Below are 22602 nucleotides of genomic sequence, written 5' to 3' on the forward strand. Positions count from 1 at the left end.
CCCCACACTTGCACACAAGAATATTTTTCTAAAAGGTATCAAGAGCTGCACAGGGTGGTACATGCCTTAATCCTAATACTTGGTAGGTTGAGGTAGGCAGATCACTGTGAGTTCAAGACCAGCTTGTTCTACATCAGTGGTTTTAAACCTTCCCAATACTGTGACCCTTTAATACACTTCATGTTGTAGTGACCCCCCCAACCATAAAATTATTTTGTCACTACCTCATAATTTTGTTATTGTTATGAATCCTAATGTAAATACTTGGTATCTGACTACAAAGGCTGAGAACTACTGCTCGACACAGTGAGTTCCAGGACAGCCAGGACTATATAGAGACCCCCACCTCAAAAAAACCCCTAAAACTATGATTTCCAAAGACCTTTCTTTCATTTAAAGCCATAAAATGAAGCTAGGCGGTGATGGTGCACACCTTTAACTCCAGTACTTGGGAGGCAGAGGCAGGTCGATTTCTGTGACTTCAAGCCCAGCCTGGTCTAGAAAGTGAGTTCCAGGACAGCCAAGGACATAGAGCAAAACCTTGCTTCAATCTCAGCACTCGGGAGCAAAGGCAGGTGGATTTCTGAGTTCGAGGCCAGCCTGGTCTACAAAGTGAGTTCCAGGACAGCCAGGGCTACACAGAGAAACTCTGTCTTGAAAAAAAAAAAAAAAAAAACCACCAAAACCAAAATAGACAAACAAAATGACTCCCTAGACCTCCTCAGTCCATTCACTCTCAGCCAAGAATCACTACCTTTTCCTTTTTTTGAAGTAGGGTCTCATGTAGCTCAGACTAGCGGGAATTCACACACTAGGTAGCAGAGGATGACCTGGAACTCGGCACCTTCCTTCTTCTATCTCCCAGGTGCTAGGATCTCTAAAGCCATGTATCACCATATTTTCATGTTACTGCTTCAACAGGATTGTGAAATTTGTTTGATAACCTAGATACTCATAATTATCCAAATCTTTGAAGTCTTTCCAAAGACTCACTAGAGGCTTGCTAATGGTGTCCTCAGAAAGAATCAAGGCAATTTGTTAAACTTAGATCCTCAAACTCCTTGAGTCTATAATTACATATGAAGCCCTGGCTGGACTATTAGGTAAAAATGGCCCACGACACTCTGGAGTACTTTGCATGACCTCTCAAGAAAACCACACTATAAGGCCAGCCAGCAAACCCCTTCCTACTAGTCACCCTTACTTTATTAACAAAGATTAGGCATCTGTAGCAAGATATTATTAAGAATATGCATTTTGTTGTAACTCCTAGCTACAAATTGATGCATGTACATTATTCTTTAGTAGAATGAGATAAAAGTACCCATTCCCCCAACAACAACAACAAATAGAGTTATAGCTGTTAAGCCTATGTTTAAAGGCAAGGCACAAATTCATTATGGTGCACACAAGAAGTCTTCGGTCCCAATCCTTGGAGAATGTTGCTCTCCAGGTCAGGTCATCTTTTCCCTGCCAATATAAACACAATGCTGGCTAGCTGTCAAGAGCACATGGTAAAAAGTTCACTCAACCTCTACCACCTCCAACTGAGGCCATAGCCAGCAGCGCTTTGGGAACACAACCATAGGAAATTAATCAGTTAAAAAAAAGTTCATGAGAACAATTCCTTCAGAAGAACAGGAACATATGTTCTAAACTCTCAGTACTAAAGTCATATAATGTTTTTTTTTTTTTTGGTTTTTTGAGACAGGGTTTCTCTGTGTAGCCCTGGCTGTCCTGGAGCTCACTTTTCAGACCAGGCTGGCCTCGAACTCAGAAATCCGCCTGCCTCTGCCTCCCGAGTGCTGGGATTAAAGGCGTGCGCCACCACGCCCGGCTATATAATGTTTTTCAATCTTAAAAAAAAATTCCTCTTTACAAGTTCTGTTTCATTATCCCAAACTGTACAAGTATTAACAATAGACAAGAATGAATGGAAAAAAATGAAGTTTAATACATTTTACATAGAAAGTGATGTGCTTCACGTGTTTTTTTTTTTTTAAAATTAATCTGTGTACATGTGTGTGTGGTACCAGAGGACAACCTGTATGAGTTGGTCCCAGGGATCAAACTCCGCTCACTAGGCTGGTGGCAAGAACGTTTAACCTGCCTATTTTCTGGCCACGATGCCATAATTTCTACATTGTGGAGATCCATGTTCCAAAGCTTAATGTTTCATCTTTTAGGTCAAAGCATTTTACATATGAGTGCTCATAATGTTCTGGATAGAAGATATAATTAATATTGTGGAATAATTCATATTAAAATGCATGAAGGGCTGACAAGATGTCTCAGTAGGCAAAGAAACTTGCCTTGCAAGCCTGGTAACCTGAGGTTAATCTAGAAACCACATAAAGGTAGGAGAGAGAAATGACTCTCCAAGTACACTGACTTCCACAGGTCATGGAGTACATACACAATGATAAATAAAACTACAGTGTAAGAGACACTAAGAGGTACTGGAACCAACATTTTATTTTTGCAATCCCTAAACTCTAATCTCAAAAATAAAATGAATTTATCCAATGTGGCATTACTTTCAAACCTAATGTCTAACAAACTGAAAATAGCTGGGAGTAAGGTTAGAAAAGAAGAGTTTACTGACTTAAAGGTCAGAAGGCCCCCTCTGCGCTTATCCATGGTTTCGCCCATCAGTGCTGGATAATACAGAACAACCATTTCCAACCTCTTTGGTTCACACTTGTGAACGCAAAGGGAGCAGGAGTGAAACCAAAGCTGAAGGATGGGTCCCATGCTAGGAAAGCTGGCCTCCTCCACAGTAAGTACCCTTGGAAGTCAAGACTCAGGATTCATCTTCTCAATCTCCCCCAGCTACTGATTTGGAAAATGGAAAGATGAAATTATTTACTTAGGGTTATACAAAAGTTATCTAGCAACGTTAACAAATGAAAACCGTTACCACATCAATCAAATGTGCAGTAATGCAGAAAAACCAAATAAGCTAGGGATGTGGCTAAGTGATGGAGCACTTACTACATGCAAGGCTCAAGGTACTACAACCAGCATTGGGGGTGGGCATGTATATTCACCCTAAAAAATCTTTCACTTAGAACTTTATATCATGTTCTAGATAGATGTTTTTATATCCTGGTATATTTACCCAATAACTTTTATATCCCAGGCAATGTTACCAATTAACCCCACTCAGGAGTTCAACTTTTTTTGTGGGCAACCCAAAATTTTACTGTATGTGTGCATGTTGAGGTGTATGTCTTCAGGTCACTTCCCTGCAAAAAGACACTTTTGGCTTTATTTTGTCTGGCCTGGAACTTGCTATGTAATAAGCTGGCATTATGCTTTTGCTCCTGCCTCCTAAGTACTGGGATTACAGGCATGTGCCAACACTCTCAATTCACTATTTAAATTAAGCTGCTATGACATCAAACTGTACACTAGCAGCTATAAAACCCAAGCATATCAGTTTATCCTCTATGTCTAGCAGCCCTGGTGCCTGACAGCACTCTGACCTCATCAAATCCTTTGTGCTGACTCCAGGAGACCCAAGAACCCTTCCTCTCTGTGTTCTTTCTTTTGACATTCTGCATGACGTAAAGCATTCAATGATTCCTGCTTGCAGTGGGTAGCATGCACGAAAGAATTGAACTGGGTATTCTTGAATTTCTTCTACAACAAACCAATCTTTTATAATCTTCAAATCTTCAAAGGATGGGATAGTTTTTTTTTTTTACTCTGTAACTTCAATTAAAATGTGCATGTGATTACCATTTCAAGATCAGAAAAATTAGATCATAAAGACTGGTTATTTAAAAAAAAAAACCCAAATATCGACTTTTGTTTTTCAGAGGGTCTACCACTCATGGCACTCTTCCTTTCTCACTCTCTTCCAGGCATGAACTGCCATGTCCAACCAGATTTCCCCCCCCCCCCTCAAGTCAGGGTTTCTGTGTAGCCCTGGCTGTCCTTGAATTCAGAGTTCCACCTGCCTCTGCCTCCCAAGTGCTGGGATTAAAAGTGTGCATCACCACTACCCAGGCAGCAGAAATGTTTTTAACCATAAAAACGATGATTACCAGAGCTTGTTTCTGAAGGTCACTGGATTTTCTGTCTCTCTAACCATCCTGTTTATAAAAACCCAACAGAACACAACCAATCTAATTAAACTGTTACAATTATATTCAATAAAAGTAGCCAGAACACTGCACAGTACATAAACATGGAGTTCTGTGCCACATTAGGGTCCTTATGGAAGGAAGTTATTTCTCCAGTCTAGATTTATTTATTTTTTCATTGAGACAAGAGTCTTACTGTCTTGCTCAGGTTGACTCCAAACTCCCAAGCTTGAGAGCCTTCTAGGTGCATGTTAACTTCAAAATCTGTGTATGTTAAAAACTTACTTTCTTTGTATTTGTGCACACACAGCTGCTGGAGGACAACTTGGGGTAATCCTTATTTTCTAACACGTGCATTCCAGGGATCAATCTCTCTAGGGATCAAACTCAGAATGCCAGGTTTGGTGGCAAGTGACTTTACCTACTGAATCATCTCACTCTGCCTTCAAGTCTAGGGCTCTGATCATTGGACATAGTAAGATGAGAACAGAAATATATCGGAGACAATATATTTATTGAGGCTGAACTACTTGTAAATATATCACTGCTCCAGAAAAATGTACGGCCATCTTGTGACTAGCACTCAGAAGAGCAAATATTTACAGTTCAGGCTGGATACTCCTTATCACAATTACTTGGAACCAGAAATGTTTTCCATTTTAGTTTAGATTTTCAAATATTAGTGCAAGCACACACAAAGATTAAATATTTGTGGGATGGGAGTCGTGTATGTTTTTAATGTACATGGCTTGATCGTTAAGCAGATCTAATACTTTGGGTTTGCTTGCTGCTGCCTTTAAGTGCAACCTGAAACAAATGAGGTCAGGTGTGAAACTGTTATATCAATTATCTGGAGGCTTAGGATTTTAGACAGGGATGCTCAACCTATTGATATGACATCTTAAAGCACACAGGACACTTAGGAGACATGACTCTACTGCTCTCTGTCCTTTACTGTCTCTAACGTCCAACCCAGTTTTGCCTTTTTAAAATTTTATGAATGAATTATTTCATCACTAGGTTTCAAAGAAAGAATAACCCATGATGTGACCCTGAAGCATTCAAACTGAACACAATTGGTTATTTCAAATCCTAATAAAAATGATCATTTTCAATACAAACTGAAGATAGCATTACTCAGTTACAAGCCACCTAAAATTAACATTTGCTAAGATACACAGTGGGAGGCCCGATTTCAAACTTCAGATTAAAGTTAATGTGATAAAGCTAAGCCACAAGACTAGGAAAGCTTTTATTCAGTCTGACTCAGTTGTATTATAGAAATGCTATTCATATCAACTAAATATTCTTATGGCACAAAGCAGAGCTTCTGTGTTTAAAATGTTATGATCTAAATAAACACTTTTAAGGAAAAAAAAAAAAAGGCTGGAGTGATAGTTCAGCATTATGACCTCTTCTGGAGGATGCAGGTTCAATTCCCTGCATTTATGTGTCAGCCACAACCATCCACAACTCTAGTTTCAGGGGCTCCAATACCCTCTTCTGGCCTCTGGAGGCAACATACTAATGGACATACATACATACATGCAGGCAAACATCCATTCACATAAAGTAAACAAGAATAAACAAGTCTTAAAGATAAAAAGGAAAGAAAACATCATAGACAACACTTAGTTATAATCTGAGCTACAAACAAAACAAAAAACCCTCAGAGCGTTGTACATTAGTATTGTCTTTAGAGCATACTAGATGGTGAGTCTTGGAGATATTTAAGATATGCATCTGCTTTTCTGTAGGATATACTAAAATTTTGAATATCCATCTTACATCTACAGTATATTTAAGCAATGATTCTCTTATATAATAAAAAAATCAGATCAAGATTTGCCTATGAATTTCATGCTCTAAATATTTTTGGTTAGCCACCTGTCTTCTAGTGACAAGCCCTACTGTATCTACAACAGCAGACTTCTGTCAAAGCCCTCTGAAGAGAGAACCTATAGGATGAAGCCAACCTCTGAGTTAAGCAGGACAGGTTAAATATAACAAAGCTTTATTATTTCCAAGCATTAACAGTTCTGAATATAACCCTTCTCATTTCTCCTTATACAGCTTAAAGTTCAGAAATTTTTCTAAAATTAAAAATAATTGTAAAAGAGGAAATACTGTTTTTGTTTCTCTCTTCCTAGTGTGTCAATCATCATGTACTTTTCCAGCTAATTTGTGAATTAAACCAAAGAGCCTGAATTATACAGGTAATCCATCTCAAAAATGGTAAGACTTTGACTTCAGAATTTTATTTTAAAGGTTGTATGGGTCAGATTATGAGGGTGATACAAACTCGGATGATCTGTCAAGGACTTCATTGAGAAAAGAGTAACAAGGAAAGCTTTCCACCTTGCATTTGGTATAACCACCTGCTAGTAAGGTAACCATTCACGTTAACTCTAAGTTAACCACCCAAAGAAACCTTTCAGACATATCTCTCTACATGAACCATGCTGTTATTGCATTTTCTACAGCTGTGGTAATAAAATGTTTGTTAAGAAAAAAATATTATAATAATTTTTATTAAACCGCAGGCTCTTAGCTGAAATGAAGGCATGGGCCACTTTAGAGAGTAGCATATGAGAAGAGTATTACTATAGCACCACAAAAGGCTGAGGCACCATGACTGAATATGGTTCCTTTTGGGTGTACATTTTATGTCTTAACCTTTAAAACTCAGTCTTACTTAGATGGCATGTGGATGACAACTGACAGTTTGTCATAAACATGAATCCCCTGAGAGATGTTTTGAGTGATGTGTTAAATGCTAACATTGAAAACCCTTCCCGAGGACACAGTGCTATGCACACCCTTTCAACACAGCAACATCTGCCATGTGAGTGACAGCTCACGGCTTCTTCAGATCCTCTTCCCTTCCACAGCAGACAGAAGTCAATCATAGCATTGTGTAACTAGTGACTCAGTAGGAAACAAATTCTTTCCAATACACCTAATGAAATCAGTCCTCTATATAAATGCCACAAAATACATTATTGACCTAGATGACAAGAGTTCCACGGCCTAAAAGGTGTAACAACTCATATCTCGGTCATGGCTGCACGGCCAGATAACTGAGCGTCATGATGGGCTCCTGCATTCTTCACATTATGCTCATGTACAAAGTCAGTGTAGTTTCTATATGCAGTCTGGGGTGGGGGCAAGGCCCTTGGGTTCCACTGGTTTCCACCACGTTGGCAGCGGTCACTGGTAGCAGAGAGCCTAGATGGTTGAGGAGTGGGGAGTACAGTTAGTCAATAGGAATAAAGAACACGATGTGTAAAGGAGAGAGGCGATGTGATCAGCATGCACCACTGAGATGATAACATTCAAGAACAGCAGAGGAGGAAATCCATAGTCACATGAAGTACATGGAATGGGAACACATGAAAGCAGTATGAATTAAGTGAATTAATGAAATAAAGTCACAGAAGGCAAAACACTGATACCTACTCATGATGTTTCTGGGGAACTCCAAGGTACAAATGTTGGTTGATTTAGTGTGTGTGTGTGTGTGTGGGGGGGGGGGGGTCTAAGTAGAGCTTTATTCAAATATTTGAAAATATTCTACTGAAGAACAAAAACTTATGGAAAAAGAAGAATTTAAAAATGATCTCTAAAATTACACAATTGTAAAAAGTTATAATCCAGGAAACAGAATCCAGGAGCATTAAAAAAACTGCCCTCAGACATCAAACAAGTTTCTATCAGTGCTCCAAATCAAACAACAATCACAGGAGACTGGGCTTGTTCAGGGTGGCTTAGACTAAATTAACAAAAATCACTGTACTTTCTGCAATCAAAACTCATAGGAGCACAAACTGAAGTGCAACAGGCACACATACAAACAAAAGAATCACAAGCACAGGAGAAGTAGACAGCAGACATGCATCCACATGCAACATGCAGGTTTGAACAGAGTGACAAGAGTCCTCCAGTAGAAAGAAAACACCTGCCCTAGCTCAAAAGCCAAACTTATAAAGTAACACAAGGGCAGCACATGTTACATAATCACAAAGGGAAAACCATCATTCCAAATACAAGCCAAATTCATAACCCTTGATTTAGAGTCTCTAACAATTTAGAAATTAAATTAGGCATATGATCTGGTTTACAGATACAAGATTTTCTCAGTTCTATTTCTTTTTGTCTTTTGATAGGGTTGGGCCTGGAATCACAATCCACCCAAGTGCATGATTCTTCCCACGCCCTGGGATTACAGGCTTTATTTTGTTTGGAGATTAGGTTGCTCAGGCTGGACTCAAGTTCCAGGCCTCAGCCTCTCAAGCACACACCACTGTCTGCTGGCTTCTTGTTGTAAATAAACACTGTGGATTCCAAGTGATGTGAAGTATAGATTCTAAGTTACTAACACATCACATCATTCACCTAGTGAGCAGTTTCATTTAGGATGCCAGGAAAAAAAAGCTGAAGACTGTAACAGGAAATGAGGCTCAATTAAATTGGCTCCAAATTATCTGCCAGAGAGATGTTCCGTACTCTGTGCTTCTCAATGCAGTAATCAGTTTCCAAATTTTATTCCCACTTTCTACAGGAGGACTGTTTTATATTCTTTGAAATCTAAGCATGCAGAAACAAAGAAAGAGGTAGAATGCACGCTACATTAAGGGTAAGAATCAGTAGCTCTAAGACATGTCAGCTGTGGTTCAGTTCCATGCTCTGCTAACGTACTCTGAGGCTCATCAGTTTTTAGGGCCATCTCTACTCCATTTCAGCAAAGGAGGTCTCAGTAGAACCATTATAAAAGGAGAGGACACACAGCTCCAAGATATTTCATTTTTCTTGAATCTCAAATTCAATATTCTCTTTAAAGTCTACATCAAAGAAATTGGTAGTGCCTAGCAAATCAAATTAAACAGATTTAAATATGTACTCATTAAAATGGAATTAAATAAAGACAGCATAACACAGGATGTTAACTAATCAGATTCTCACTTGCAATTAAGATATGCATACATTAAGACAGTTCTTTTACAGTTGAAGACTCATCAGTATTTTTGTGTGATAATGGGCTTCAGTGGCACATTATGGAACATAACTGCTTGCCAGGGCTGTTATCTTCAGCATGAAATTGAAACTTATTTTTTTTTTTAGTTTTTCGAGGCAGGGTTTCTCTGTGTAGCCCTGGCTGTCCTGGAACTCACTCTGTAGACCACGCTGGCCTTGAACTCAGAAATCCGCTTGTCTCTGCCTCCCAAGTCCTGGGATTAAAGGCGTGCACCACCACTGCCCGGCAAAATTGAAACTTTTAAAAAGTCTTAAATAAATACTATAACTTGACATTTGTAGACCTCACCTTTGGTATGTGTATGTGAATACACCTAAAGTACCCTGTATCAGACAGATTCCCACAAGGACAAAAAGGAAAGGAAAGTTTAAAAAGGATCAAACAAGGAGAGAAATCCTCTTTGATTGTAACTGCAAAATTACCTGGAACTGAAATAAAATATACCCAACGATCGCAAGCAGAGTATCCTATAGTTAGTTAAGCCAATCCCAGTGAAAGAGTACATAGGACAGACTGGAAACAATCACCAACCACTGCTGACCCACCACCATGCAGGAAGAACTGGCTGCACAAAAAGCCGACCCAACCCTTGAGATGGCCACCGAATCTCATTAGATTTCAGATATTAACAAGCTAAGAGCAAGAGAAAAAGAGAAGACTCTCATGGATCATCCAAGTGCACTGAGTAACAGACGATACCCAACACGACCACGCAGCCCAAGTCATTTCTAAAGTACCCCTCACCAAGCCACACTGCTCTCTAGGAAAGCATGAACCCAACTGATTATAGCAAATAAGCCACAAAATATCCATATTTGTGTGTTCACCATTTATATAAATACCTTTACTTTCACTGGATTATTTCTCCAGCTCCCCAAACTGGAATTTTTATAAGAAAAATTAGTCACTCCCAGACTTTACTAAAGCCAGCTGGGTTATGTTTGCCTGTAGACAACGGTCCTCCCTCGTCCCTGCAGAATCTTAGGCTCACCACCCCTCCGACTACTCAGTAGGCTCCTTTTCAGCTCACAAATATGAATACTTTGTTTTCAATCATACTTAAAGTACTTTAAGATTACAGCTTAAGTTTTAGAATACAATTACGCAAGCAATATTTTGGTTTAGGAAGTTAACAAACCATTTCCTGTCGTGCTGCTCTGTCGCAGAGGTCTGTGGGAGATTCTCTATCTCCACCTGCACAGCGCCACAGGATGAGGAAGAAGTGACAGGCACAGGAGACATCACACCCCAAGCCTTTGGACAGAAGAATAAGGAAAGTCAAATACTAACAAATAGACACTAACATCAAGAAACAGGATATTAAAATGGAGTGCCATCTATATAGTAAATAAATGCGGTCAAATGTGGGAAAACTCTGCTAATTAAGATCAAAGTCTACCATGACTGGACAGTCTCTGAGCTCAGCACAAAATGGGAGACTCCCTTGTCAGCAGGTTTTCTCCTTCTCTGACTTTGTCTGGAGGGATTCTAAGCTTTCACCCTCACCTCTCCCAGCATAAAACTTGGAGTTCTCCATGCTAATAATAGGTCCCCAAGTGTTCAGCCAAGGAACTTCCTCTTCCTAGGCATTTATTCCCCTAAAAGGTATTTAATCCCTGGGTCACCCTGAATAAGGTGTATGCATTCACATTCGCCAACAAATGAAGCAGTTTCAACAAGCAAGGACCCTCTCTCCTCAGGACGCCCAAGGAGGGAAGGCCTTCCTCATAAAGAGCAGCTAAATCTCCTGGAGGAGGCCTCTCTTCCAGTCCCTCCATACTCTCAGCACTCACTCTTACTCCCTCTCTGGGCTGTGCCTTCCCCTTCCGCCTGCTGTGTGGACACCCCAAAGGGCAGCTCTGACTGGGAAGCCCTTTTCCAACTCCCAGCACTAAGCCAGTGGCATCTAGGTATGCAGGAAAATGGGAACCACAGCAATCATCCCAGACCCTGATGTTTCCACCCAGGAAAACAGGGACTGAGAAACCTCATTACAGACTGTGTTTTGCCTACCAGCACTCCGGGTACCCCAGGCACGGAGGCAGATACTCAGCCTGGCAGTCAAATGTTTGAATTTAAATTTTACACACTAATTTTAGATAATAAATGAACATTCACACTTACTGATGTGCCAGATTTATAGGAATAGAAAATGTTTTATGAATCATCTGTTCTACTTGCATTGTCTTAGTAAAATAGGAGATGTGATAGGGGTAAGAAAATGTACAAAACTTGTAAAAGATCACACATTACAAAAATCCAACTAATACCATGTCAGTCACTGTAATTATCTATGTGCTCTAGGACTTTAGAAACTTACTGCTATCTTACCTGTTGGGAGTCACTTTTCTGAGCGGAAGCATTAAGAACACTGTAAAGAAGAGAAGAAAACCTACTAATAAACGTATATAATAAAGGTTAGGAGTAAGGAAAGGGAAGGGTGGAATGTAATTAAAATACAATAAAAATGTAAAAAGATAAATGTGAACACAGACTCAAACTGGAACAAAATTGATTAAAAAAAGATTTCCTCAAAATGAATATAAACTAAGTTCAAAGTTTAAAAATATGTATCTAACTTGCATATTAAAGTGCTATTTTATAGCATACTTTAATTTTTTTCATGACACCAAAACAGTAACATCTTGTGATTATGAGTTCACCTATCTTAGATCTAAGGTATCAATTCATGCTTTGCAACCAAATCATTGTAAGACTGAGAAAATAAGATCCAAAAGCATAACTGTATAGTCTTTTGATAAGTCTGACATATGTACATATGCACATACAAAGTTTACCTGTAATTTTTCATTAACTTTTATTTTTAATGATGCATGTTTTTTTTCTTTTATTACTAATAAGATAAAACATTCTAAGTTAAAGAAATCCTACATATAAAATTCTTTCTTTCTTTCTTTTTTTTGAGGCAGGGTCTCATGACATAGTGCTGGCTGAGCTGGCACTTGCTATGTGGACTAGCGTGCCCACTGCCTCTGGAGTGCTGAGCTTAAGGGAGGGCACCATTCCAGCAGCTTGACTTTCTGAGATGAAATATACACTATCAAAGCAGCACCAACAATGTTCATGTTTTGTTCCAGTGAAATTGTTTTGGTGGTTTCTCAAACTACAACTGTCACATTTACTATCACTTTTCTATGGGTATTTATATTTTCCATATACACAATTGTGCCTTACATTACTAGCAATCTCCCAACACATGCTCTCATCAGGTGCCATTGGCCAAACAGGGTACCAAGCACTCCCATCCTAGTATTATCTATACTTGGAACCTTCAAGTTTCTCTCTTCCAGATCTCTGAAGTTTTTAGAAGTCTATATAATCTCACCCAGTGGCTCATAACCTTCTTGATGCTGTGACCCTTTAACACAGTGCCTCGTGTGGCTGACCCTTAACTATAAAGTTATTTTGTTGATACGTCATAGCTGTAGCTTTGCTACTGTTATGAATCGTAATGTAAATAGCAAGTATGTAACCCTAAAGGGGTTAGGACCCACAGGTTGAGAACTACTGACCTAACTGGTTGGTTTTCCTTCCCCATATTTCATTTATTATAGGTTAATTTTTAAAAATAATTCTATCCCTCACACTTAAAAAAGATTCATTCTATTTTTATTTACATGTATGTTGTGTGTATGTGTGTGTATGCTTATGTGCACACATGTATGAGGGTGCCTGAAAAGGCAGGAAGGTGGCTTGGATCACTTGGAACTGGAGTTACACAGTCGTGAGCAGCCCAATGTGCAAGTAGGGAGTGAAGCTTGGGTCCTCTGGAAGAGCAGCTACCATGCTTCAGCACTGAATCTCAGTTACAGTATCACTATTAAGGATGCTGAACAATGTCTAGGACACCTATCATCCAGTCCCAGCTCCCTCTGCCCTTTTTTGCTATGGAGCTGTGGTTGCTCTTCCCAGACTACAGTATCCTGATTAAAGTGACTTCCTAGTCTATATGTAAAATCTCACCGAACTTGTTTGGAGCAAAAGTTAGCCTCAATGAGTCTATGGTTCACGTCTTACTTTGAAACGTTTCTTATAGCACTTAATAACTTCAGTAGTAACAAAAAAAAAAAAAATTAAACTTGAGAAAAAAAATCAAGTCATATTAACTAAATCGCAACTTCCTGTTTTGAATCTGAACTTAATAATTAAAAAGTAGGGCTTGGGACGTAGCTCACTGGTAGAAAGCTCGTCTAACATCCAGGAGACCTGGTTTTGAGGCTTAGTTCCACAAAGACAAGAACAAGCAAACAAACCAAGCAATAGTGATAAAGAGACAACTGAAGTTAATTCAAGACACTTAGTAGTAACTTGGTTTCTGATTCTAAATGTATATTCCGAGCACCTTAGAGAAGAGCCTCGGGAGAGTCCCACATGCAACAACTGACCCATTTTCTGCTCATGAACAGCACCTACTTACTCTCCTCCCCTTTCCTGTCTCAGCGCTGCTCTAACCCAGGTACAAAGGCACTTGCTCAGTCTCCTCACTCAGGAGAAGGAAGCTCCAGTGGGAGGAAACCGTATTTGTAACAAAACCATCAACTATGCTTTAAAACACTAACTTTTCTCAGTGTACTTTTAGTTCAAGCTCACAAGAAGGGGAAATATTACAAGGAAAAAGACAGACTTACAAAACTGTTACTCAAACTGGTATATTCTATTCAAGAGCAGAGTACAAGGTCAAGAAACATCTTAGGTCAAATAGTTGTACCCTATAAAAATGGCTGTTCTCCACAGTCCACTGGAGCAAAACCAGTCATGCAAACAGAACGGCAAGGGCAAAGGGCATGGATGCCAACACAAACTCAGGTTTTCCAGAGTACTATATGAGATTACTTCAGGAGGGATGGCACTCTCTCATCATTTAACTTCTGAAAGCCCACACACACTGGCGCACGCACACACACACACACACACACACACGCGCGCGCGCGCGCGCACACACGTTTATGTGCATGTGTCTATGCATGAGTACATACACCTGTGTCATTGGAAGCCAACGCAGATCACCTGAAGTTGTGAGCCACTCAATTTTGTTTTGTATAATTTTTGAGATTATAACATAATTATATCATGACTCCCTTCCCTTTCCTCCCTCCAAAGGGCCACCAGTAGCCTGTTTCTGTGGTCTTCTAGAGTCAAAAGTATCACTAACGAAGAGAAAATGACATTTATCCACTAAAGTGAAATTAACTTCAATTCTAGGAAAGAGACCATGCTTATTCTCACTGTGCTGTAATTAAAAGTTAGTACTTCAGAACACCTTACAGAAGAGGCTTTTTTACTTTGCAAATAAAATCCTTAACTATTTCACATCATGTCACTGCTTAAATATTTTGTTCCCATTTCTGCTACTCTTTAAGGTCAAATGCCATGTCCCAGGCTGTTTCAGGAAAGTAAGACATGACCTACTAAAGAAAACAACACCATTTAAAAACACAGAGACAACATTAGTTCCCAATTTCCTTACAAGCACAGATTCTAAATAGTTCAGGGAAAGATAAAAAAAAAAGGTAGAGGAGTTGGTGAGATGGCTCAGAGGGTAAGAGCTCTTCCAAAGTTCCTGAGTTCAAATCCCAGCAACCACATGGTGGCTCACAACCATCTACAATGAGATCCGATGCCCTCTTCTGGTGTGTCTGAAGACAGCTACAATGTACCTACATATAACAATAAATAGATCTTAAAAAAAGGGTAGATTATACACACACACACACACACACACACACATATATATTTAACTTTTATATGTATATATAAAATGACTACTCAGTATCTGAAAATAACAAACCTCTTTTGAAGAGTTCTAAGTCAGACACACAGACAGACAGACCCATTCAGCCACATCCCACACAAAGTTATGTTTATAGGTATTGGTCTGAATCTGATTTGTATTATCATTATTATTATTACCATTGCCACTTATTATTATTATTACTACTACTACTGTTATTGCTATCCTTCCTGAGACAAGATCTTGCTTTATGAACAGGTTGGCATCAGACTCATGGAAATCTAGACCCACCTGCCTCTGGGCTCCTAAGTGCTGGGATTAAAGGCTTGTGTGCCAGCACACCCAGCTTTGACTCTAACTGTTTAATAAGCATCTGGAAGACACCAAATACATGGCTGTTTTTGAAAATAAAGTGGGACAAACCAAAAATGCAAACAAAACACACCAAGGTTTACAGAATGCAACTAAATAGTGCTCAAGGGGAACCTTACAGCTGAAATTGTTATTTATGTATTTAAAGACGTTATCCTGGGTATGGTTGGCTCAGGCCTGTAATCCCACCAGGATTACCAGGACAGAGTTGAAATTTAGTGTAGGGTACATAGACCATCTTTTTTTTTTTTTTTAAAGATTTATTTATTTATTATATGTAAGTACACTGTAGCTGTCTTCAGACACACCAGAAGAGGGCGTCAGATCTCATTACGAGTGGTTGTGAGCCACCATGTGGTTGCTGGGATTTGAACTCAGGACCTTTGGAAGAGCAGTCGGTGCTCTTAACCACTGAGCCATCTGGCCAGCCCTACATAGCCCATCTTAACCCCACTTTAAGATAACACCAAAAGGACAAGGAAGCTGGGTGGGTGCTGCATCATTCTAATGCCCAGCACTTAGTTAGCTAAGGCAGAAGGACCACATAATTAAGGCCAGTGGGCCATCTTAAAAAAAAACAAAAAACCTGGCTTCAAACAACTAAGTTCCAGGCCAGCTAGGGCTGCAAAGTGAGGCTCTGTTTTAAAAACCAACAGAAAATAACAAAACACAGCAGCGGTCTGAGGCAGCGGTGGCAGAGCACTTGCCCATCTGGTCACACTAGGCTCTGGGTAACAGAAGAAGTACCCCGGAAGAGGAGGAAGCAGCCAGAGCAAACTAAATTGTAAGAAACGAGAAGGAACAAATATTAGAGCAAACATCAATTAAAGGCTAACAAACTGAGTCTTCAGCTGACCAAAGAACGAAAGGAGAAGAGATCAGCTTAAATGAGAAAGGAATCAGGCACAACAGTACTGATCTTACAGAAACAATATGGGAAAATAGGAACTACGTATATACAATGACTGTATTTAGCCTACAATAAATTGCTTTTACCTAGAAACCCACCTTTCTTCTGACACTCTGAAATTAATAACATAGCTGTTCCTACCCTATTCTACTTCTGTAAACAGCTTCATTTTTCTGAATATTAATTCATCTGGTGTGTTTTTGTTTCTTATAATCCTAATGCCTGTGAAAATTTGACATTTTGCAAGGCCTTCAACAAATATTTGTTTAATTAACAATTGCAACTATATAAATCTTCTCAGTTCCTACATTACAAGGCAGTACTTACCCAAGATCTTCAGGTTGTGTTGTGCTGGCTGACAGAAGAGAAGAGAAGAGAGAACATCTTATTAGTCCACCCTGCATAACAAATTGCTTTACTATTCAAAGTAAAAGCTCAACTCACTGCTCTATAAAACATACTTCTCAGCCATCGGCTGTGCTGCAGGTCAGAGCAGGAAGGCCAACAGCAGCAGTCACTCTGAGGGTCTATTCCTTTCTTTTTCAAGGGTTTACTTTTATTTCTGTGGACCTGAGTCCGTGTGTGTGGGTGCAGTGTACCCGGAGCTCCAAAGAAAGCCTGAGATCCCTTGGAGCTGGAGTTACTATTGGCACCTGCAGGCCACTTGTGGGTTGCTGGAACCAAATTCAGATCTTCTGTAAAAGCAGTATGCTCTCGTAACTACTGAGCTGCCACCCACCCATCTCTCTAGCACCCTACTCTATTTTTAAAGACTTATGTAAAAATTCATGTATGTGAGTGTGTACATAAGCACCCAGTGAGCCTGTGAAGGCAAGAGGTCTGAGATGACCCTGGAGCCTGAGTTACAGGTGACTGTGATCTGTCTCACAGAGGTGCTAAGAACTTCTGGAGGAGCGTATCTGCTTTTAACTCCTGAATCATCTCTCCAGCCCAACATCTATTTGTCTTAAAATTCCATTAAAAAAATGTATTTCTGCATGTGTATGTCAGTGTCACAGAGCATACATAAGGTCAAAGAACAATGTGTGGGAGTCCATTCTCTCTTTCTGAAATGACCTGGGCCCCACAGATCAAACTCAGGTCAAGCTGAGTGACAAGAAACTTCACTCATGAACTAAACTGTCAGCTCACATCTGTCTTTTAAAGTAACTTTCTCTAAGTCTCATAGACTAAGGCAACTAACTCTGAATTCTGTCAGTAGGAGGATGAAGTATTAAGGCTTTAAACTATCATTTAATTATGTTAACTCATAACCATATATTTAAATTTACAACCACTCAAAAACTTGAGTACAGATCAGTCAGAAAAATTAATTTAAAAACCCACCGCCACAGTCAGCGCGTGGCAGTTTTTTGTTAAGTGGTGATGATAACCTGACAGTAGACATGCTTCAGTAGAAATCCAAACACAAGTTTTAATTTATCTTTTTTTTTTTTTTTTTTGGTTTTTCGAGACAGGGTTTCTCTGTGTAGCCCTGGCTGTCCTGGAACTTACTCTGTAGACCAGGCTGTTTTCGAACTCAGAAATCCCGCCTGCCTCTGCCTCCCAAGTGCTGGGATTAAAGGCGTGCGCCACCACCACCAAGCTTTATCTTTTTTTTTTTTAAAGCACATTTTTTTATTAGATATTTTCTTTATATACATTTCAAATTTCAAATGCTATCCCGAAAGTTCCCTATACCCTCCCCTGGCCCTGCTCCCCTACCCACCCACTCCCACTTCTTGGCCCTGGCGTTCCCCTGTACTGGGCATATAAAGTTTGCAATACCAAGGGGACTCTCTTTCCACTGATGGCCGACTAGGCCATCTTCTGATACATATGCAGCTAGAGATATCAGCTCTGGGGGTACTGGTTAGTTCATATTGTTGTTCCACCTATAGGGCTGCAGACCCCTTTAGCTCCTTGGGTGCTTTCTCTAGCTTCTCCATTGGGGGCCCTGTGTTCCATCTTATAGATGACTTAAATTTATCTTTTAATGAAAACTATGCACTTCTTTTAGAGTTAAAATATTTTAAATGCCAGATAACATTTATGATGTTGTAAATATCTATTCACAACAGACATTGATAAATATTCTATTTTGTGGGATTTCTCAACAGTAAATTGTAATATGGAACAATATAATTTATACTTTTTATTTATTATTATTATTATTATTATTATTATTTGGTTTTTCAAGATATGGTTTCTCTGTTTAACGGTCCTGGCTGTCCTGAAAGTAACTTTGTAGTAGAGACAAGGCTGGCATGAAACTCACAGAGATCTGCCTGCCTCTATTTCCTGAGTGCTGGGATTAAAGACATACACCATCATGACTGGCTTTCATCTACTCATTTTATATTGTCTTACTCTCTGTGTCTTTGTGTGAAACACATATGTCATGGTGTGTGTATGTCAGAAGAGAACTCCTTTTATTTTGTAGGTCTTGGGAAATGACTCAGGCCATTAGGCTTGGCAGCACAGTGCACTTAACACGTAAGTCACCTTACCAGCCTAATATGGAAAAATCTTTACTGAAATCTTCTTTGGGCCCGGAGCAATGGCTCAGTGGTTATGAGTAACTGCTGCTCCTCCAGAGGTCTTGTTTCAAGTCTCAGTATCCAAACCAGACAGCTCACAACTGCCTACATTCCAAGCCAGGGTACTGGCCTTTATAGGGTGCATAAAATGCCACACATGCATGTTTGCATGTGCACACACACATACAAATAAAAAAAATTTAAATATGTTCATTACATGCTAATATTAGAAAAATATCCAAGGGGAGGAACTGCATTTCATCACGCGATTTGAAAGACACAAGAGAGAAAATACCACTCTACTGAAGACATACTAAGTGTGACCCTGCCCAGAACATCTGCACTGAGATTACTACCAAGTTTAATGTCAGCCAATTACAGGACCAATATTACGCAGCTTATTAAAGTCAGACAAAGATGGTTTTAGTTAACTAAAACAGACTTGAGAAAACTCAGGCAGCTTCCTCTCCAGCAAACAGGAAGTGTGAGGACAAGAAGACTGTCCAGGAAGGAAGGACAAGCCTGTGGAGCAGGGCTGCACTTCACCTTTCATTTGCAGCGTCCGTCGGGAATACCGCTTGCTAGGCCTTCTTTCAAAGGAGGTTGATCTTCTTGCTTTATTAGTTTTTGTGGTCTGATATTCTGTTTTTCCACTAAAATAAGTGAAGCAAGTCAACAGGAAGACAGTATGAGGCAACCAGACGCAGAAGAGTAAAATGTCTGCATACATATTATCCTGCACTGAAGCATGCTGAAGGGAACTACTGCCATCGATAGTTTTGTTTTTCTCTTTATCCAAATATTTTTTATTCTCCAGGCTTTGGTATTATACATAACATTAATAACATAGGATTTCTTCTAAGTATATATATCACCTATATATATGTATAAAGACTTATATATTACCTATTAAAACAGAAGAAAATGTCCATGCTATCAGGGAAGCACCTCTCCTTTCCTAGCCATAGGAATTAATACAAAATGTGTAATCCGGAACAAGATTTCCGGTTAGTTCTTTGATGGTCCTGTGGATTAAACTTCAGGCCTTACACATGCTAGGCAAGCCCTCTACCAATGGGCTACATCTTCAGGCCCAACTGAAGTTACTTTTTCTGTGATTATTTCTACAAAAGTGTATCTAGATACACTTAAAAAAACAATTTTGTACTTGTTTGTTTGCCAGCTAAGAAAATCCCTCAGCATTTCTGACATGGTAGAACAGAAATTATCTTCAGAACTCTCTGTGGCTGACTCGTTACACTATGGGCACTGTCATCCCTGCTTTAACTGAAGACTCAAACTGACCGCTACTCAAATATAACAGACATTTTCCAGTTCATGACAGAGGAGCTGGTAAAAGCCAACTGGCCTTCAGCCACAGTATTGTTCATATTAATGTCCCATACATTTTCTGTATGAGATAAACCTGTCAGATTGAAAATTTACCTTGTTACATAAATTTAAATTGTGGCTTATTACATATAAAATTTATTAATATAAATAACAATAATATAACTGATTTCCCATCTAGTCAAGAAATTATTAACAATAACAATACTTCTTTAAAAATTTTGGCCAGTGGATATCTTTGGCAACATACTTTATTTCTCGTGTCTTCTTTTCTACCCCAGTAAAATCAAGAGTTAAGAGTGATGTGAAAACTTGGGGAACTGAACCTGTATCTAAATCGGGATCCTAGTCGAATGAATCCTGATCGATGGGAACTCTTTTGGACAGGTCCTCGGAGGCGGAAGAAGGCATGGTGCTCCACAGCACATTTCCATAAGTGTTTGCAGGCTTTAGGGTGATCCAATCTAAAGACAAAGGTATGCTCTTGTTCTTTGCCCTGAAAGACGAAGCGATGTTTATTAAGTCACTTAGCCATGTCTTCTATTGCTGTAATGGAAACACAATCAAACCAACACCAAAGGCAGCTGGGCATGTGGTACATGCCTATAAGTCGAGGACACAGAAGGAATGCCACCAGGCCAAGGCCAACACTGCATGCATAGTAAACTCCAGGCCAGCTAGACAGAAAAGGAAACAATAAAGGTGCTGGAGAGATGGCTTAATAGTTAAGTGTAGGCACCGCTACCTCAGGACACGATTGGTTCTCAGCACTCTTATCAGACAACTCATAACAGCTCTACACCTGACACTTTCCAAGGTCCTCTACACTAAGCACCCACCCACACCTTGTACACATAATTAAAAATGAAATAAACCTTAAAAAGCAATAAAACCTCTACTTTGTTCTTGGCAACTTTTTGGTGGGATGGGGGACCAGCCATCTAGACTTGTCAGATAGGTGAGCACCAGGCTCAGTAGAGACCCTGATGCAAACAGGTAAGGTGGTGAGTAATAACATCCAGTATCTGGCCACATGGACATTTACACACATGTGTACCTCCATACACAATTCCATACGAACAAGTACATATAACACACATGAAAAGCCCATGATACAAACAAACAGAATTATGTGCTAAGCTGCTGGCATGGACATCTTTAATCCCAACACTAAGGAGGCAGAGGCAGGCAGAGTTAGAGGCTAGCCCTGGTCTAGAGAGAGAGAGATCCAGGACATCCTGACCCTGTCACCAAATATTAAAAACCAAACCAAACCAACCAACCAAAACACCAGTATGTGCTTTAATAAACCATGCTAAAGCTAGTAAGACTTGCTAAAGCTAGATGTGGTGTTCCATGCCTGGAATCCCAGCATCCAGAAGATAGGGCAGAGGGATCACAAGTTTGAGTCCTGAGTCCTGAGTTCCAAGGTATCCAGGACTACAGAGTGAAAGCCAAAAAAAAAACCAAACAACTCCAAAATGCGACAAAGAACTAGGGTTATCAGGTTATCAATTAAAGTATGACCACATATACCTAAACACATAATTATATCTTATGTTTTCATAACAGACTAGTCATATCTGCAGTGGTTTGAGTAGGAATGGCCCCATAGACTCATATGATTGAACGCTTGGCCCATAGAGAGTGACACTATTACAAGATTTGATCTTATTAGAGTAGGTGTGGCCTTGTCTGAAGAAGTGTGTCACTGTGGGGAGGCTTTGTGGTCTTATGACCACAATCTTCTTTTGTGTTTAGATCAAGATGTAGAACTCTCATCTCCTCCAGCACCACGTCTGCCTCCATTACCACCATGCTTCCCACCTTGACAACAGTGGACCAAACCTCTGAAGCTGTAAGCCAGCCCCAATTAAATATTGTCCTTTTAAGAGTTGCTGTGATCATGGCAATAGCAATAAAATTTAAACTAAGACAACATCTATACTCACACAAAGAGGGAAGTGTTAGTAACAAACTATTTTCAGTCAGGACCTCTTCAGGAACCACTGAGGTGACTAATTAGTTACAAACACTAGCAGCAATTCCAGATGACCTGGGTTCAATTCCCAGCAACAATATGGTGGCTCAGTAACAGTGTAACTTTAGTTCCAGGAGACCTCGTCTTCTCCTATAACCCCCTTCTAGTTTCCATAGGCACTGGGATCCATGTGGTATATGAACACACATGCAGACAAAATACCCATACACATTACATAAATTTAAAAGAGCTCTTTTGATTGTAGCTGAGTGTGATGGAATATGCTTGGAATGCCAGCATTCAGAAGGATGAGGCAGGAAAATGAGGAATTCAAGATTATGTTGTACCTGGCTACTAAGGTCTATCATGTCCAGATAGATCTTCCTGGGTGCAAAAATGGAGACTCCTTTCCTTAGCAGGGCTTCCTCTTCTCTGCCTGCTCTGGGGAGCCCGATTCTAATCTTCTACCTAAGGAATGCCATGTAGTCCTTGGAGAAGTGACAGGTGCAACTTCCTGGAATGCTTCTCCATGCAAATGAAGTATCCCAAGAACTTTAAACCTCAGCCAATG

At 39.7% G+C, this 22602-nt stretch overlaps 1 protein-coding gene across 6 annotated transcripts in view; it reads right to left on the minus strand.

Moving 5' to 3' along the window:
- Epb41l5 (erythrocyte membrane protein band 4.1 like 5) overlaps positions 1-22602 on the minus strand; it is a 104065-nt gene that overhangs the window by 43709 nt on the left and 37754 nt on the right. For 4 of the 6 annotated variants that reach the window (XM_006529399.4, XM_006529398.2, XM_006529397.2 and 1 more), the window contains exons 12-16: positions 20377-20546; positions 19247-19353; positions 16488-16515; positions 11458-11497; positions 10265-10380 (exon numbers count right to left, since the gene is read on the minus strand). In XM_006529399.4, coding sequence (XP_006529462.1) covers positions 10265-10380; positions 11458-11497; positions 16488-16515; positions 19247-19353; positions 20377-20546 — 461 coding nt within the window. Of the gene's footprint in view, positions 1-1930; positions 7320-10264; positions 10381-11457; positions 11498-16487; positions 16516-19246; positions 19354-20376; positions 20547-22602 lie in introns of those variants that run through there. The other 2 variants (XM_006529400.2, NM_001113416.1) reach the window with 2 other exon arrangements.

Source organism: Mus musculus, chromosome 1, assembly GCF_000001635.26.
Source record: "Mus musculus strain C57BL/6J chromosome 1, GRCm38.p6 C57BL/6J".
NCBI classification, from domain to species: Eukaryota; Metazoa; Chordata; class Mammalia; order Rodentia; family Muridae; genus Mus; species Mus musculus.